The 19786-nt window shown below is 39.6% G+C and overlaps 1 protein-coding gene across 1 annotated transcript; it reads left to right on the top strand.

The window, feature by feature from the left end:
- The first annotated feature begins 62 nt into the window (after window positions 1-62).
- On the top strand, window positions 63-6720 carry LOC135468101 (SRA stem-loop-interacting RNA-binding protein, mitochondrial-like). Its single transcript, XM_064746164.1, has 4 exons — window positions 63-148; window positions 1922-1980; window positions 2421-2528; window positions 3507-6720. The coding sequence occupies exons 1-4, from the start codon at window positions 76-78 to the stop codon at window positions 3573-3575; spliced, it is 309 nt and encodes a 102-aa protein (XP_064602234.1). The 5' UTR covers window positions 63-75; the 3' UTR covers window positions 3576-6720.
- Window positions 6721-19786: the final 13066 nt, after the last annotated feature.

Below are 19786 nucleotides of genomic sequence, written 5' to 3'. Positions count from 1 at the left end.
TCCAAAGTAATAAAGTGCGAAACAGTGGCGTGTTATTTGATATTGGCCATGACCCACGTGGCTCACTGACAGTTGATGAAAATGGCAGCACACGCGAGATCAACATTGAGGCTATTTGTGGGGAATTTGCCATGGACAGTATCCAGGTGTAAGTTTAGCTTTACTCATTGACTGGGAAAGCTACATGAGAGTGCATATTTCAAAATACCCCAAACATGACGTTGAATCTCCAAACCCTTCAACGCAATGTTATACGTTAACTGCATTGCCATTAATCCGAATTTTCTGACTAGAACTTGCAGCAGATATTGTGATAATAGTCAGGAGTCGCCACATTTAAAAAAAATGAAGAGTTTCCAACTTTTCCAACGCTAAATTACCCACCTTATCTTCTTCTTTCACCTATACATCCAAACACTTACAGTCATTCTCTCCTCGTCCACAGTAAATGCTCTAGTAGAGGTTACGGCATGAAATCTCAAACCATAGTACCTCTGTGGGGGTAGTGATTATATATTCTGTAACAGCCCTGTCTTGTTCAGGAAGCTAACCTTGAACACCTCAGTATTTTGCCCTTAATAGACTGAGCTTACATTGTCATAATGAGAGCCCTACATATCCAGGACCATTGGTGTTTTTATTCATGTGTAATGGCTCTCTAATTTGCCCTATGTGTGTACCACATCAAGCCAAGCTCTGCTTAGAACATAGCCACATGAATGTGGCTCAGCTGATCTAACGATGCACTGACGTGCTGAGCAGACAGCTTGGCACTGTTAAATCTGCTGTCAGCTCGTAGAACTTGGTACATGTTATCGTTCTGACATGTTTAAAACCAAATTAATATTAGAACGCACTCAAGTAAAAGTAAGAGAAATTTTCATGCTGAAGAACATAGTTACTAGATGGGTTAAAATGTCTGAGCTGGTAGAGATCTGGTAAAATCATGCTAAAACAGTATGAGTAGTTTTCTAAAGTAATGAATGTTTATGGCAACTGTGTCTGCATCACAATGGTTTCATGTATTGTCTATGGTGTGGTGACCGACAAAGAAAACATTGTTTGTGACTTGATCAAGAAATTTACACAGATTATGACTGTTAGGATTGGGAAGGTGAAGAGAAAGTGTCTGTGAAGGCTAGATAAAGTTAGTTGTGGAGTGCCACTATGGGGTAACTGTCATTCAATCTACACAGTTGTGAGAGTTAAGGATACAGACAGCCCCAAATGTGTCAGATTTAGGATAAGAGACATTTACATCTGTTCACGCACACATTAATATTTCAATCTGTAGCATCAACCATGGCCAAGCGAATCTTCCTACAAATTGACTAGCTTCTTCTTTGGCTGAGCAAATCAAAAACAGTCAGAGTGGTAAATCACACATTTTTACAGTCTGCCCTATTTGGGTGGCCACCATCTCAATCTGGTTGTCATCGCCCTGTGATCTATGAGGCTATGTCATTCAAAAGAGATAATCCCTGGAGTCTTGAGCATACTCCTTTCTGCATTTACATTAGGCAAAGGCTGACAAACGTCATGACCTCAAGGTTAGCCTGGCTCAAGCAGCATAATGGTGGCATGCTCATCAACTACTGTTGTGTATGATTGGAAAATTATCACTTTTTTTTTTTAAACAGGTGTGATTTAGATTGCCGTGGACCCTTTTGGTTCAGCTTATCTCAAACCAGCTTTGTTAATTACAGAGACCACTCAGTCAAAGGTAATTTATGCGAGAGAAGTTTTAATACATTTGTGAACAGTGGTAAATGGTCCTTACCATAAATCTGACACATTTGGGGTTGTTTCTCTAACTCTTGCAGCTGTGATTGAGATTTAATCAATCAATCAGAATGAGATTTACCTGACTCTTTATTTTAGTTCAAGTTTGCTCCATTGTCATTTTTTTCATTGCTTTCAGATGAACTTCGTGAATATTTTCAGATGTTTGGACCGGTGAAACAGGCATCAGTGTTATTTGTAAGTGACAGAAAAAACTTCATTACCGTAACCTTTTTATTACTTATCCAAGCCTATTCTGAAGGCATTTCTCTATGTCCACTGGTAAAATTACATTTTCTGTGAAGCCCAGAAATTGGCCAATCCAACCAATTTAGTTCTGTCTTCAGAAAGAACTAAAAAATGTGTATAAATTGCATTGAAAGTTCATCTTTCATATGCCAAAAGGTTGAGGAATTAGGATAAGTTGTATTTTTAAAATTAATGTTACAGTGCTCATGAGGTATAACTTAAAAACAGGCATTATCTTTAACCACAGGTGCTATAAAAATTCTGAAATGTTATAAATATATTTGTGTTTTTTATGTATTTAAACCAATAACCTACCGAGTGTAATGTTGTATTTCAGGGGTAATTATTAAGGTGTACAGTTCTTCACTGTTTCCTTTGCTGTTTAACAGAATAAGGAGACTGGGATGAGTCGAGGCTACGGGTTTGTCCAATTTGGCAGCAGAGAAGCTTACACAGCAGCCATTTCTCAGAATGAGCATGTGTTGGATAATTATAAGGTACTGATTTTATGAGTGACGTGGTTACTCAGTGATATGATGCACTAATATATGGTGTCAGTAATCCTCGAGATGACAGCCGTGCCCAATATAAAGGTTACTGACACTATATATTTCTGTATCCTATCACTGAGGAAACATGTAATGAATTCATCCTGCAAAGACACATCAAATTAGTGCAGAAGACCAATGCATGGGTGAATTGCTCTGGCGATGGGACCATTGTATTAACAACTGAACAAAGGGAGATAACCATATCAGTAGACACATTTGACAGGACTCCAGAAGATATCTGTGCCCCACGTGACCGTTGTTGTCCATTGAAAAGCAGAGTATTTTGTCTGATCCTGGATAATGGTATGTTCAGAGTATTGGGGTATTGCCTTTTGTCATAGAACATGGGCCCTACTAATCCTATATCAGTGTTAGTTGTCCCCCAGCAGGGAGAGTCAGACAACATAGAAATGGCCTGTGCGTGTCCGTCAGTCAATTTGACTCTCCTTCACCTGTCAACAAGATATCTTGAACAGTTTTCATTCAGTCAAGTTTATTCTTACACAGTGGCTTGAAGTCAATGAGGGGACAGTAGGAAGAAATTTTTGTTAGTCTAGGTAATTCAGCACAATTGATGTTTGCCATTTTGGATTTCTTGTCTGTCACACCTTTCTTTATTATTGGTTACAAACTACTAACATTTTGTTTCCCAGTTACATGAGCTTGAATTTTTTCCAAAATGTAAGTACTTTTTATGATCAGCTGAAACATTTTTTTCATCATCTAAACCACTTGGACTCCTATTTGGTTCTGTATTACTATAATTAGTAACTAGCCAAAGGCTGTTGTTTACCCAGAGAATTCAAGCTCCCGACACCCATATATCTGCCCCAAATCATATAATAATTCTTAAGATTATCCTTGAAGTAAACAAATAAATGAACAGTTTGCTTGATATATGATCAGAGAACTGTTTGGTTGCAGATTCTCATAGCAGCTTCAGGGAAAGGAGCATCTACAAATGCCTCTCAGGGCAAACCCAAGGATGACTAACTGCAGCCTGGGACAGATTTATCTGGAGACTGATTGAGGGTGTGATTGTGTAGGTTTTGGATGGCCTCTGACCTTGGAAAAAGATGTACAGTGTATCTTGTTACTTGACACCGTGTGAATGAAGATACCAGGAAAACAGAAGCCTGTTGCTTTAATAACAACTGAACTTCATTATAAAGACAAGAGATACATGTCAAAGTTTTGTTGTTAACAGTTGAACTTTATCAGAGAGACAACAGATAGATGCATGTCATAGTTTTGTTGTTGACAGTTGGACTTCACTGGAGAGACTGCGTATATTTTCGGTACTTTGGCAGATGAAGATAGAACGTCAAGGGTATTCTGAAGGGTACAAATACTGTAACCGCATCCTGAAAGTAAACTTCATGTGGTTTGGTTGGATTGTGACACTGGGGTAGACATTATGAGTTTACTTCTACTTGTAAGCTTTTTGGTGAACTTAAAAGTAAGTTTTAGTAGTTTTCCCTTTTCCAGGCACTGAGGAATTTGTTTCATTTGACATATCTGCTTTTCCAAAAACTTGCAGTAGAACTACTCGAGTCTAGATATCACCTACACCAGTTTGTTTCTTCTGAGCAAAGTCAGTAACACCTGTACATGTTTATACATGTATGTCTAATACAACAGTGATTTTACACAGAAATGCGTGAGTAGGATTGTACTGTGCTGTAGCAGCAGTTGTTAAAGGATTAGTGTCCAGTTTCTTTATTTATTCATAGTTAGTTAGTTAGTTACCCCTGTATATATGGTTATATTGAGTGTAAAAAAATATTGGAAAACGGTAATTCTTTTCGATTAAGATGGCTTTAAAAATCACTAGGTAATGAGGCTGGTTTTATGCAGTTTTTCCGCCAGTCTACCCTTGGCAATCTACGCCGAATTACACCTTACAAGTGAAACCTTTACGAGCTGGCGGTGCTTCGCCATTTAGTTTAAATAGTGTTAAAAAAAGCTACAACAGGGACTAGCATATCGCATTTCTTCACGAAGTGGTTTGCTGTTCTGCATACGGTTGTAAAAACAGGAAGTCGAAGAACCTTGGAGTTAAGGTGTTTTGAAGTTTTCAGATGATTTGGCCTACAGGAAGGCATGGATTTAGTGCACAAGATGGAAAGATTTGGTACCCACCCAAAACACATGTATCTGCTGTCGTCATTTTATTGCTGAAAGCAACGAGAGGAATACAGCTGAATTTCCACAACGGCACACAGTAGTTATAAAATATTATTAACGGAAAACTGATAGATACCCAATCTCTGTACACTAAGATCGACGCCCACAACGTACAAGTATTTATAATGTACGCGATTATATGCTCCTGTAAGCAGAGGTTATTCGGAATGCCGAAAATAACATGTACCGGTCATTGCCATAGAGTATTGGCATGAATTTAGAATCCACCGGGGAATAGAATGATATTTATTGTGAAGTGGACAGAGGGAAAGAGTAGTAAATAATAATTAAATATTAAGATAAACATACAAAATGTACAGTGTAACACAGGACACAGCTATAGCCTACCGGTAAGTATTGCCAGTTCGGTTGGAAATGCCTGGACAAACATCGAATTCATCGAAGTCTGAAACTCGGAATCTGGAGTCTGGCCAGAGATGTCAGTGTCGTATATCGCAAGTTCAACGTGATCCACTGTGGGTTCATAATGATACGTGGTATATTTACTGTGGTGTAGCTAGAATCCATCTCGAGAATGACATCGTTTAGATACGAATTCCCAGGTTATTTAGGTTAGGTAGACTTGGGTTGGCCATCTGTGACGCCACCCGCTAATCCCGACCGCTGTACCAAGCGGCTGGCTGGAGATGGGCTTGGGCAGTTAATTTGTTGCTTTTGGTGGACTTAAGGTCCCTATTACGTTTCTCAGATGCCCCCACCCTCCCCTCCCGCCCGGTTATATACTGTTCAAACAGGTTATAATCTTAATAATTAGGACCAGTCGGTAAATATGAACACTAATTATTTAAAGATATCTGGTATGATGTACCACCAGCAACTAATCTGATAGCGTGAAGGCCACACACGTGCTATCAAAAACATAATGTCTGTCTAATGTCTGTGATTTCCACGTCTCTACATTTAATGCGTACAAGATACATAAACATACTTAAATCGTGAAATACGTGTGGCCTTCATTGTTTATTCATTATTTCATGTACATGCTATTTGTAAATGACTGGTGATGCGGCTTAGACTGTTAAAGCACTAACCTGCCCAGAGTGTCCAGCCTTTGGCCAATGATGTCTTGTGTTCAAATCCAGCTGGTGCTGGTTGGCTATGGTTTAAACTCAGGGTACTCCAGTTTCCTCCAATCAAAACCAGTCATTAAACTCCAATCAAATAAATACAGGTATACAACTTTAATAGTCACACCTCAATGGAACTGTCTCGGTGTTCCCATGACAGTAAACTGCATTGCTTTGATAATGAGGAGAGGGACGTGGCTCGGTGAGACGAGTCACACTCAAACCTGTCATGTGGCACTCTCTGACACTCAATGCTTATTGGACCTAGATGACATAATCTGTTCATGGTGCCCGTGTTTTGAAATCACTGGGTTCATTGATAAACACTTCTCAACTGTGTATTAGTTTCCCTAACCACTCCGGTTTTTGTACCAATCGTGTAAAATCTTTGCTGTTCATCTCGCATCCTCCCGTAAATGACTTAGGTTAATCAATATGGACCTGACTGGTATGGCAGAGTTGTAACAGCATTCAAGTCCGATCAAGGGCAGTAAGTGACTGCATCGTAAAGGAGGCTCCTGGCTCCAAAAATATGTTATTTATCCCCAGTCAAGTTAAGCCGACGATATCTTGTCATGTTCTCGCTGCTAAGCAAGGAAGGGCAAATTCCTGATGAAATTCTGTTATTATTTTTCTTTGGGTACGTTTAGTAATTATATTGTCCAATGTTAAACTTGATTGTATACCACGTTATATGGGAGATATTTAATGTTGATGTCCTTTGGAAATACCAATTGCCATAGCAATGCCTAATTGCTAAGAGATGTTCCATTGTCAGTCGGTAATGTGCCTTACCCAGTCTTCTCAGAATATTAGGCTAGTTATTAGTGAATAAATGAATTTGAACTTGAGTTGAAAATGTTCCCTCCCGCAGACTTTCCTATACATTATATCCCTCCCAATTACTTTTTCTCTCTCCCAAAAGTATGCCCCATTAAAATTGCTGACATTGCCATTGTTCAGTGAAGTACAGTTTCTCGCATAAGGCGACTCGCTTCCTAGTTGACTTGTCCGTTGTTCTATGGGATACGGTTTCCCGCACAAGGCGACTCGCTTCCTAGCTGACATGGGGGCCTCCGTGGCTCAGTCGGTTAGCGCGCTATCGCAGCGGAATGACCCGGAAGTCTCTCACCAATGCGGTCGCTGTGAGTTCAAGTCCAGCTCATGCTGTCTTCCTCTCCGGCCGCACTTGGGAAGGTCTGCCAGCAACCTGTGGGTGGTCGTGGGTTTCTGCCGGGCTCCGCCCGGTCTTCTCCCACCCTTATACTAGGCGCGGTCATATGAGTGAAATATTCTTGAGTGCGGCGTAAAACACCAAATAAATAAATAAATAAACTCCTAGGCGACTTTACCATTGTTCAGTGGGGTACCGTTTCCCGCACAAGGTGATTCCCTTCCTGGTTGACTTGTCCATTGTTCAATGGAGTACCGTTTCCCGCAAAAGACGACTTCCTAGTTGACTTGACCATTTTTCAGTGAAGTACAGTTTCTCGCACAAGGCGACTCGCTTCCTGGTTGACTTGGCCGTTGTTCAATGGGGTACCGTTTCCCGCTCAAGGCGACTTCCTAGTTGACTTGGGCATTGTTCAATGGGGTACGGTTTCCCGCACACGGCGAGTCGCTTCCTAGCTGACTTGACCATTGTTCAGTGGGGTACTGTTTCCCGCACGAGATGACTCGGTTTTTAGTCGGCTTATCCATTGTTCAATGAGTACCGTTTCCTGCACAAGGCGACTTCCTAGTTGACCAGCACGTTGTTCAATGGGTTACTCTTTCCCACACAAGGCGACTCACTTCCTAGCTGACTTGACCGTTGTTCTATAGGGTACAGTTTCCCCTGCAAGGCGACTCGCTCCCGAGCTGACTTGACCATTGTTCCATGGGTTACCATTTCCCGCTCAAGGCGACTCGCTTCCGAGTTGACTTGATTATTGGTCTCTTGCAATGGACAATGCAATTACGTTATCAGTTTGCCCACTAGGCGTCTCTGATACGCAGGAATGAACAGCAGATTACATAGTCTACTCCCGAAGCCAATGTACAAGAATGAAATTACGCACATGCCTGCCATATACCAGTGTGTTTTGGATTATCTCCTCCGTCAAGACTTGGTCCTTGAAACTAGCTACAAGATATGTGTATGTGTGCCTGTATAGTCATTCTTCATACATTTGTCCGTCAGTGAGCTCTCTTATAGGTACACGAGGTAGTAATATCGTAATCCTTAATTGTGTATATTGAAAGCCCACGCGGTAAAGGCTATGTATGGTAAGTTCACTTATTCAGTTGTAAATTGCTCTTCGCAACTCAGCAGTCAAGAGAGGACGTTAACCAGTTATACCTGTTAAAATATATATCGTATGTTACGACCCAAACTGTCTGTATTATAAAGAGATGGCTTGTTCGAAATACACGACAATTTAGCCGCACAAAAAGTAACCAAAACCAGCAGATTTTATTTTACAACAATTTATTGGGTTTAACAAGAACAGATAACAAGGCTTTTACAAATATTAAAGTACTTAAGTTTAACAAGAAAGGATAGCAGTATCTATACAAATACTAAAGTATTTACATGTAGGCCTACAACGGTGTCAAGTTCAAACGGACGCATATATTCCACAATGCTGAAAACCATACAGGCATAAATGCACAAATAAGAGGGAAAATCCACAGTATAACTGAGTGTATGACGAAATGTACACAAAATTCCACAAACAGGGTCCGTGTACTAATAAGCACTGTGTACACAAGAGCACAAATTAAATATACAAGTTCAGCCTGAACAAGTGCTCGGTGGAGATATGATATAACAAAGCCAGAGGCTATAAAGACACCAAAATTCAGCACAAAAGGCCTACTAAAGTAACACACAGCGAAAGCATCCAGAACTCTCAATTTTTTTTCCCTCCTTGACCTGCTTTCATAGGTCTTATATAGACTGGTGGAATTTTCTACAATAAGAAAACTCCTGAACACTTGTAAACAAACAGGCCCCGAAATGAGCGTATTCTGGAACATTCTAAGGCAGAGGCAGACACCAAGCCCTGAACTCAGCATATGTAAACAGTGGCAAGCTAAATTTAGAAGCTGACGGCAGTCGTGCATATAACACGTATAAAACAGTATACAAAAGAAGTACATTATACTATAGTCACATGCTGCAAGAACATTCATGCTGAAGATTACCGTACAGTTTTCACAGAAAAGTTGAAACATGTTGAAGAAATTACTATATTTCATCATGAAATATGGTTACTGTATTTCACCTGAAGCTCAGCTAATTTCAAGTGATTCATCTACCTTATCAGGACAGGTAGATTATTTTTTTCGAAGTTTAATTAATTTCTTATCCCCAAAAAACGTTTTCCTTTTTCAAACTTTTTGTGTCTTCATGAAAGTGTTGTTTTTTTTTTTCATGTACGTTACTAAACGTCGGGTGAAATACAGTATGCGCGAGAAAGTAAAATGTGTCATCTGCGCATGCTATTGATTTGTCCAGGAAGGCTGTAATGCCGACCCCTTCCATCCTCGTCGACTGGACAGATATCAAAGTAAGACATAAGACTATAATAATGTACGAGGCGAAATAAAAATTAAAAAAAAACAAAAAAACCCCATAAGGATATAGGGACATAGGCGTGAAACAATAATCAAACAAATCAAACAAATAGACTACAATTACTGCATACAATTTGTAAATTGCGCAAATTTGACATGGAATACTTGTAAGGTTAACTCTACGTTAACGTATTTTCATAAGAAAGGAGCTAAACGAGCTCTATCTATATTAATTAATTAAAATGATTAACTTAGTTTTCCGACCGACGCAATCAAATTAATTGTGCAACCAATATAGGCCTAAATAGAAAGCGTTATTTTAACCCTGTAGTATATAGGCCCCTGTCACATATGGAAACCCCAGAAAGCGAAAGACTTTCACATTGAAATACTGAAACAACAGTAATTACATCATTGGTTTTACAACAATTTACAAACAAGCGCAATACACTGATCGCATACGGCAAAATTTTCACTGAACCGAAATGTTAAAACCGACGTAAACTCTTACTTGTACATAAAATTACAGTAGTAAATGCATCTTATTTACAGCGCTCAACAATTACTGATCTACATCTAGGGAATAGCTCTATAAGCTCGAAACTGCCAGCTTCCAGGACCGCTTAATTTTCTTGGTACTTGCGATTTTTATTACTGATTTCCTGTGGAATGTCGAGAAATAGTTGTCTCTGACATAGAATACATTTACGTTTGTCTTTCTTTCTCTCTCAGTTACAGCTCTATGTTACAGCTAACAAAATAGCAACCAAAAATGTTCATGGGATACAATTTCGGAATGCGCCTGATCCAGCCAGGTCCAGCCATTCTCACTTGTAATTTGTACGTTGTAAAGCAGGTAACATTCATGGGTGTCGTTTTCCTGCTAAACAAGGTTTTAATTTTTGTATATTATATTGCCGACAGCAGTCCGGGACTATCATCCAAGAAAACTCGGAAACTTTTTACAGTCTGGCGATGTTCGAACCAATGTGGTTAGGGTACGGTATTTCGAATGGATTGTCGACAGTTTGGTCCATGTGGTTAACGCAAGTGAAGGTTTCATCGAGCAGGCTCTCTGTTGCTGTCAGCCCAATGAATCATCCCAATTTTCATGCTTTAATACAATCTTAGAAATCATTATATAAGAAAATGCAACAATGGCACACAGTAGCCAGGCTGGTGGCTAAGTATTTATTTTCAATGATTAAGAATTTTAAATCAGGAAATTATCATGCAATTCAGCTTACGCTGAGGGATTTCCTTTTCTACATGCATAAAAAGTGTAGCTTCTCTGCACAAATGAATTAATATCAAGCTGTGACGGACATTAACGTTGTAACAAAGTAAACGGTAGGCCCTTCATTTAAATAAATCATGAACGTTTCAGTTGAACTTCTTTTAATACAATCATTCTATTGTTTGTGTTAATATACCCAATACCTCCTTGGTGCATATCTGGATCAATAAATTCAGGTGGCTGTATAAATATATTATCTGGGCCCGTACTTATCAAGCAACTTAAGACTTAAGTCAAAAATTGCAAGTGCTTAAAAAGCCAAACTGATAACAGAAAAGAACTCAAATTGTGACTGGTACATTGTTCTGCAGTACAAATTTTAAACTTCCTAAAACAAAATATTTTAACTGTAGCTGAGTTTGAATTTTTGACTTAAGACGTTTGGTAAATACGGACCCTGTAATAAGTTCAGATAGTCTGATATCAGATGGCTTTATATATCCATAGTAAGTTCAGATAATCTCATATCAGACAGTTTTATATATCTATACTAAATTAGATACTCACATGACATATAGATTTTTACATCTGTAGTAAGTTCAGATGACATGCAAATAGCTTTATATAACTAAAGTAAGTTCAGATAATCCCATATCAAATAGCTGTATATATCTGTAATAAGTTCATATAGCCGCATGCCAGATAGCTTTATATATCTGTACTAATTAAGATAGTCCCATGTCACATAGCTTTTTACATCTATAGTGAGTTCAGATAATCCCATGTCAAATAGCTGTATATATCTGTAATAAGTTCATCAAGCCGCATGCCAGATAGCTTTATATACCTGTACTAATTTAGATAGTCCCATGTCACATAGCTTTTTACATCTATAGTGAGTTCAGATAATCCCATGACATGCAGATAGCTTTATATATCTAGAGTAAGTTCAGATAGTCCCATACATGATAGCAGATACCAGGTCTAAGTATTCAGATGTGTGGTGTCAAAAACCCCGCTCGATCATTGGACTGAGATAGTTCGCTCTGTCTAATGAGTTCAATTAGCTATTTTTAACTTCAGATAGTTCTCTCTCGATTAAGTTTACATTGCTCAGTATAATCGGTTTATGTAGCTTTTTGTATATACAATTGGTGTAGATAGGTCACTGTCCGTTGTGTGACAGATTGATGGTAATTCTCTCTTTTGAGTTGGAATAACTGATTACCGGGGTATCTCAATGTTTTTTTATTTATTGTTTTCCGGTCAGATGAGCCATAGAGGTAGCCCTGTATTTACTCTAGAGTGTGACAGTCTATATACATATTCAGTTGAATAATTCTGGCATGCACGTTTATAAGTGTTTTCCCGTTTGTCCCATGTTCAGGGGTCGGTTCTTCAAAGAAGTTATCTAGGTTAAATTAAAAATCTTAATACCAATCTTGTGCCAATAATCGAACTTCAGTCTAGACCTAAGATTATATACCAAGACTTAACAGTCTAGTCGCACTTTTAAGGAAAGTGTCAACAATAATAAATATGTACGCGAACATTTAGCTCTTAAACTGTCAACGTTTCTCGGTGGCATGAGATTTCTGTAATAAGTACGACAAGAAAAAAAAACCTCAAAGAAAACTGATAAGGTACATGTAGAATGGTTCCTAAGTGACAAACCAGAGAAATAATACACCAAGTGTATCAGCAAAGACTTTAGTCTATATGTTCATAACCAGGTCTACGCTAAAAGTATAGCTCCTTCGTAATATCGCTAGGGCGCTTGGGCGAAAGGAAGTCAGTATTACACCAACGTAGTAAAATGTGTAAATAAAGAAACACCAAAAACGGTTTTCGTCTACTCATGCACTCGACCAAATTAGGTGGAACCAGGATATTGTCTATCAAGTTCACCAAAAATCCTTCATGCAAGAAAATGGTGAAAAAAAAAAGACCGTTGGGAAAACTAATTTTTACCAATCCCAAACTCTTCCAAGCTGCAAAAGGAGGTTCGGGAAACACTGATGACACTTAACCTTGCCTAGTCGCAAGGTTAAAAATCCAAATCATCGAAGCCAGTGTGCAACTAGCGGAAAATTTCTTCAGACAACAACGACTGATGTTGAGTTTAAATGTAAGGATCGCGATTATTTTCACCAGGTTGAAGAAAAAAAACAGATTGTTATCATTGTCATCATTGTGTTGACACCACACCCGACTTAATGGTGGAATAAGGAGATTGTCTATCAAGTTTACTCGAAATTATTCCTGCGTGATACAGCAGGTAAAACATGAGCGTATAGAATATTTGGTCCATTTGAACATTGTAAACTCCAAATGGTTCTCTTATATGGTTCCTACAAAAGCATTAGAAGGAATAAAGATTAATGTAACTATAACGTCAACAGATGGCATTTCCTTCGGTTAATGGCAAGAAGAGAATATCATTAATCAGTTCTCTGAGGGAAAAGCAATGTTTCGTCAGCGGAAAGGGACTTGAGAAAACAACAATTCATGCTAAAGTTAAATCTAAAGATGACAACCCCTTCACCGGTGTGCGTAAAGAAGAACTGATGGAGTATGCGACCGATCCATTTTGGGTTAATGGCAAGAAGAGAATGTCATTAATCAGTTCTCTGAGGGAAGAGCAATGTTCCGTCGGCGGAAAGGGCCTTGAGAAAACAACGATTGATGCTGAGATTAAATCTAAAGATAACAACTTCTTCACCGGTTTGCGTAAAGAAGAACTGATGGAGTATGCGACCGATCCATTTTGGGTTAATGGCAAGAAGAGAATGTCATTAATCAGTTCTCTGAGGGAAAAGCAATGTTCCGTCGGCGGAGAGGGCCTTGAGAAAACAACGATTGATGCTGAGATTAAATCTAAAGATAACAACTTCTTCACCAGTTTACGTAAAGAAGAACTGATGGAGTATGCGACCGATCCATTTTGGGTTAATGGCAAGAAGAGAATGTCATTAATCAGTTCTCTGAGGAAAGAGCAATGTTTCGTCGGCGGAAAGGGCCTTGAGAAAACAACGATTGATGCTGAGATTAAATCTAAAGATAACAACTCCTTCACCGGTGTACGTAAAGAAGAATTGATGGAGTATACGACCGATGCATTTTGGTTTAATGGCAAGAAGAGAATGTCATTAATCAGTTCTCTGAGGGAAGGGCAATGTTTCGTCGGCGGAAAGGGACTTGAGAAAACAACGATTGATGCTGAGATTAAATCTAAAGATAACAACTCCTTCACCGGTGTACGTAAAGAATAATTGATGGAGTATGCGACCGATCCATTTTGGGTTAATGGCAAGAAGAGAATGTTAGTAATCAGCTTTCTGAGAGAAAAGCAATGTTCCGTCGTCGGAGAGGGTCTTCAGAAAACCAGAAAACAACGACTGATTCCGAAGTGATATCTAAAGATGACAACTCCTTCACTGGTTTGCGTAAAGAAGAATTGATGGAGTATGCGACCGATCCATTTTGGGTTAATGGCAAGAAGAGAATGTTAGTAATCAGTTTTCTGAGAGAAAAGCAATGTTCCGTCGGCGGAGAGGGTCTTCAGAAAACAACGACTGATTCTGAAGTGATATCTAAAGATGACAACTCCTTCACCGGTTTGCGAAAAGAAGAATTGATGGAGTATGCGACCGATCCATTTTGGGTTAATGGTAAGAAGAGAATGTCATTAATCAGTTTTCTGAGGGAAAAGCAATGTTCCGTCGGCGAAAATGGGCTTGAGAAAACAAAGATTGATGCTGAGATTAAATCTAAAGATATCAACCCCTTCACCGGTGTACGTAAAGAAGAATTGATGGAGTATGCGACCGATCCATTTTGGTTTACAGCACGGCTAATTTTATCATGCTGGTGCACGAGCATAAAGAATATTTGGTCCATTCGAACATTTTAAACTGCAAATGGTTCTGTTAACGAAATGTGGTTGAGTATCTACATGTAAAACTATGACCACCAGTTTGTGTAAAAAAGAAAACTGATGTATACAGAATTTTTGTAGCGAAGATGGAATAAAGAACTATCGGCAACATAAAAATCCAAATTGTTTGGTTCACAGCAGCATAGGTCAATAGTGTTTTACTCAGTCTACAACTCGTGTGATGAGATCGCTGCATTCTGACGAGATCAAGCAAACTGGCGATATCCTTACGAGTTTCAGGCGAGAATCATTGCTCGGCGCGAGATATAATCGAGCTGCAATGGAGATTTGGTCTACAATTGAACGAGGGAACGAGATTCAATGGAATACGAGATTTCAGATGATGGTGCGAGACATGCAATAGACTCTTGATCGATTGTCATTGCAATCTTGAAGGAATCTGGATTGCATCTCGCGCTGTTGTCTCACAAGGCTCTCGAACATCGCCGTTTTTTGATGGTTTGCAAATAAATGTACAAGTATATGTAAGAGAGAGCAAAACCGCATTTTATATGTAAACTTCTTTATGTTTCAGACGGACAACAGTGCCGAAACAATATAAATCTAACCCTCCAACTGCAGCAGGCATAGGATTTAGCACTGCGTGATATATAAGTAGGGCTAATACCCGAGTAGACATAATGTGTAATTGGAACATTTGACAGAGTAGAGAGCAACACACAAGCAACATGATATCAGGTGGTTTATATGCCTAAGTACTTTATACCACTATTGATACCGGCCTGCTCTAACATAAATAAAAAGTAACTATCAGTTATAGACCTAAATACGGCATAACGTATATAACGTGTCAAAAAAAAAAAATAATTATAAAAAAAAAAATAAAAAGCTTCGGCTGCAAGCCAGTTGACTTTTGATTTCTCTCCACATTGTTGATTACCTGTAACAAACAGAATGAATAAACTAAATCGACATGTATTCAGACCTTTAGCTCATGGAAGAAGTTACTACATCTAAGTACATATTCGTTACCAGGCTTATGAGGTGTGAGGTGGGTGTGCATGGGAGCCTGTCAAACCTGTCATTTTGTTGACGTCAGATGTTGCTTTCCCAGCTCATCCTGGTGACGTCACAGAAAAGGCAGTACGACGTTGTAATAGAAACTGGCACATTGTATCATTGTGGACGAGGCGCTACAATCCACTTTTGACAAAGGCTAAAGGTCCTAAGGTCGGTTTCATGAAGCATACTTAGTGCTAAGTAGCCCTTAGCTATCTCTTAGCCCTTGCCCTTACCTTAGTGCACTTATACATGAAGCATACTTAGTGCTAAGTAGCCCTTAGCTATCTCTTAGCCCTTGCCCTTAGCTTAGTGCACTTATATCTCTACAACATACGTTGCCATGGTAGTTCAGGGCTTTCCTAACTAAGTGAGCTTCATGAAACCGGTCCCTGCTTCACACTAGCGTCACCTCAGAGGGTTACAAAATATGCCACATTAAAGCAAGGGTGAGCCGTTTTAAGAGATTCATGTGAGTAAATATGTTACCAGAGGAGACCTGGCTAACTCACAGGGCTATAGATACTTATCACCACGTGGAAATAGCTCCTCTGTGGAATACACGAAACTCCGCTCCAGTACGTGGTGCTGTTAAGAATTCCAGATTTTTTGTTACTGGTTAAAATCATTCTTGATTGGTCAAATTGGTAAGAAAACTCTTAGCTTTTGGTCCACGTGTAAACTTTTGCAAAGCTCCGAAATCCAACACATAATAAATGACAAACATCCCTGCATGGCTTGACAAGACTCGAAAGATGGAAGAAGAATACGTAAACTAATATAGGCCTACCTCTTAGAACGAAAGACTCAAGGCATTTTACCATCCCCCTCGCAAACACAACACGGTGGGCTTGACGGGCATTTCGTCGTTGCACATATACCTACCATTCCGTACACAACACAGTCTAAATGGCAAATTGAAATATATACACACTTTATTCAAAACTAGAAAGTTCAGAAGGAGTTATGGATGACAAGCTGCCTTTACTACAACAGTCGAGTGATTATGATGTTCGCCGTGTAGGTAGTAACAGCACTCTTAACAAATAAACCCTCGGAGTCAGGAGACCAGGGATCAAATTTGGCCCGGGTCATACCAAAGATTTTAAAAACGGTTCTTGTTGCTGCCTCGCTTGACGCTCAGCATTGAGAGGTTAGATCAAGGAAGCAGGACTGGTTGGCCCGGTGTCAGTATATTGTGACTTCAATGGCAGCAGCACTTTGGCGGCATGGACTCGCCCTGCCACAAGAAGACAGTATATGTTCACACACCTAATGACTCCTCGTCGTCATATGACTGAAAAATTGTTAAATACGACGTTAAATCCCAAGCATTCATTCATTCGTTCGTTGAACAAATAATGAAAATAAATGGCGAAATTTATTCCTGTTTCCTCCCACTATGAGGCTGACTTTCGTCGTAGAAGTGAAAAGCAACTATCAAATAAATAAATAAATCGTACCAGTTCTTCGTGCCATCGTACCATCGCAATACCGCCTGACGAAAGGTGGTACCGTGCGATGATGGCCTCATCCGACTTTCATAGTGATTTTAATTGTGTACAACTTCTCGAACATCTGTTCACTGCTTCTCGAACACACATACACAAAATAATTGAAGTATCACAAGAAAGAACAAAAGCCTCGTTTACACTACACGTTTTCAGCTGGGCTTGGCTCGGATGGAGCACGGCACTGCAGAAAACTGGGTACTGTAAACGGGACAAGCGTGCTCTGCAGCCGGTCAGACTGGGCCGAACCCGGCAAGAAGTGGTGAGCTCGGCCCCGATGAAGCATGGCCCTGCAGAATTTCCGCTGACCATTCACTTCCGCTCACCCTACCGCTTTTTTTTTGCAATTAATAGGCCTACAATGTCAACAATCCGCGGCGCTACCTGGACAAAAGAGGTAACAGAACAGCTTGTTGCTATTTGGAGTGACGAGACAGTGCAGACTGAACTGGAAAGTGCTCGCCATAACCACAAAATCTTCGAAAAAATTAGCACATCGCTGGCTGAAAAGGGATTCGACAAAAGAGATGGCAAGCAGTGCCAAGAAAAAGTAAAAAAAAAAAGACTGAAGAAGAAATGCAGGAAAGTTCTGGACAATAACAAGAAATCAGGCCAAGGACGCTAACACTGGGAGTATTTTGATGCACAGAACAGAAATCGAAGAGTGGGTACCGCCATCTTGGCAGTAGTGTTTGTACCTCCAGCGGCTGAAGAGTACTACTTAATTATAAACCGTTTAATTGCTAAAATAATAACACACTAAGAGAGATCTCCTGGTCGTAAAATTAAGATCAGGATCTCTCTGACAGAGCAGGCTTCGGTGGCCTAAGAATTAAAGCGTCCGCACCCAAGTCTGGGAACCCCCGGGATCCCGGGTCTGGATACCAAAGACTTTAAAAATGGTACTTGTTGCTGTCTCGCTTGGCGCTCAGCATTGAGGGGTTAGAGCAAGGAAATAGGACAGATTGACCCGGTGTCAGTATAATGAGACTGGGAGGGGTGTCATGTTTGATGTCTTCGGCATGATACTTCAGTAGGGGTGGCATGGACTCGCCCTGTCACAAGAAGATACTATATATATGTACACACATTTAATGACTCCTCGTCGTCATATGACTGAAAAATTGTTAAATACGACACTATACGCCATGCATACATACGTGCATGCACTCTACAATACATTTTTCAGAAAGCTGTGCGTCATGTGAATTGAATGTGGTTTGACTACTTTTGAACAACAAGACCGTACACATGCATGGCAGCTAGGCAATTCACTCTTTCATACGATGCAGAATAAACCAGATTCGATTACCATAAATTGTAGTTGTGAGCCATGAAAGGTATCAGATAACATCGGGACTGGTAATCCTCTTCGCAAGTGGAAACTGAAACCTAAAATGTGATACCATCTTTGATCTTCTTCAAATGCATAAATAAATCTGAGCCTTCAACCTTGTAGTGTTTTAAAGTCACTCATGGACCCACAAACGGTAGCGTAGATGGGAAATAAGAAAAATTACGAAGACATTCTCCTTTTACGGCTCTTCCGAACGAGTCACTAAGACAGGGAATTGCGTTTTAGGAACAAAGTGATGTTTTGGAGCATACCTCAGCAGCTTACAGATGGCAAAATCGGTTATAAATGGCGGAATATCTAAATCTCGAATGTCGACACATGAACAATCATTGAACATTGGTTTTAACACATAATACATACTACCCTTTCCAAAATCGTTCATGTGCTAATTTTCAGATTCAAAGTGTGTGGCTAGTACATATTGGAACTTTGATTAATATAGACATACTTTCAAACCAATTGCTCTTTCTCCTTTATGTTTTCTTTCAGGGCAGTTAGTGCCAAGAAGGGTAGGGGACTTCTGAAAACTGGGGTATAGATAGGTGAACAAAGATCTGGCACCGCTCAGGATGCAGTTTACCGTGAATTTCACGAGAGGAAAACTCACCTTGCGATGATTATCTGGTTCCTTCATCGTCTTCATCGTTGAGAAAACACTAGCAGATTTCTAGCAGATCACATGATTCACTTTGAGGCCAAGTACTGTGCTTGTCTGAACCAGATCAAAGCTTGTGCTGTTTTGTTGGTTAGGTTGACGAGATTTTCCACACACTTTTTTAGTATGAATTTCCAACCCTTTAAATCACTTTTCAACCGTAGAGTCAAAATTCATAGCATTTTGTACCCCGATTTCCTAAGACCATACATAATACTGGCCGTCGCCTGGAACGGTTCGGCGGGTAACGTCAAAGGTTGCCAACCCAAGTAGTAGATATATTTGATCCACGTCCCAGATGGTATTTTAAACCTGGTGCAGTACTAAATTAAATAATAACAGGCCTTATAAATATCTGTATTCAGGTCACTTACATGCACCATACACCCAACTGTAATACAACGATTACGACATGCCTACATACATGAATAACCATGCAAACCGCAGCTGTAGCATTCAATTTTCATGGAATGTTTTCCAAGAATTGTATTCTTTTCATATTTATCTAGTCTATATTTAAGGCCTTTATTATATAAATTAGCCAACGAAACCGGATTGTGTTCCGTGAGAGAGGAGAGGAACAATCATTGGTGACCATACTAAATTGGCCTCTTAAAAGAGAAACTTTTTCGAGGAAATAGTCCCGAACTT

This window comes from Liolophura sinensis, chromosome 6, assembly GCF_032854445.1.
Source record: "Liolophura sinensis isolate JHLJ2023 chromosome 6, CUHK_Ljap_v2, whole genome shotgun sequence".
NCBI lineage: Eukaryota > Metazoa > Mollusca > Polyplacophora > Chitonida > Chitonidae > Liolophura > Liolophura sinensis.
This window is presented reverse-complemented; position numbering and strand designations above follow the sequence as displayed.

Bases quoted from the DNA above. Each gene is read 5' to 3' on its own strand.
- LOC135468101 (XM_064746164.1), top strand. From the start codon at position 76: ATGAAAATGGCAGCACACGCGAGATCAACATTGAGGCTATTTGTGGGG. The intron at 1,981-2,420 runs GTAAGTGACAGA...GCTGTTTAACAG, and splicing joins AACAGGCATCAGTGTTATTT to AATAAGGAGACTGGGATGAG. The intron at 2,529-3,506 runs GTACTGATTTTA...GTTTGGTTGCAG, and splicing joins ATGTGTTGGATAATTATAAG to ATTCTCATAGCAGCTTCAGG.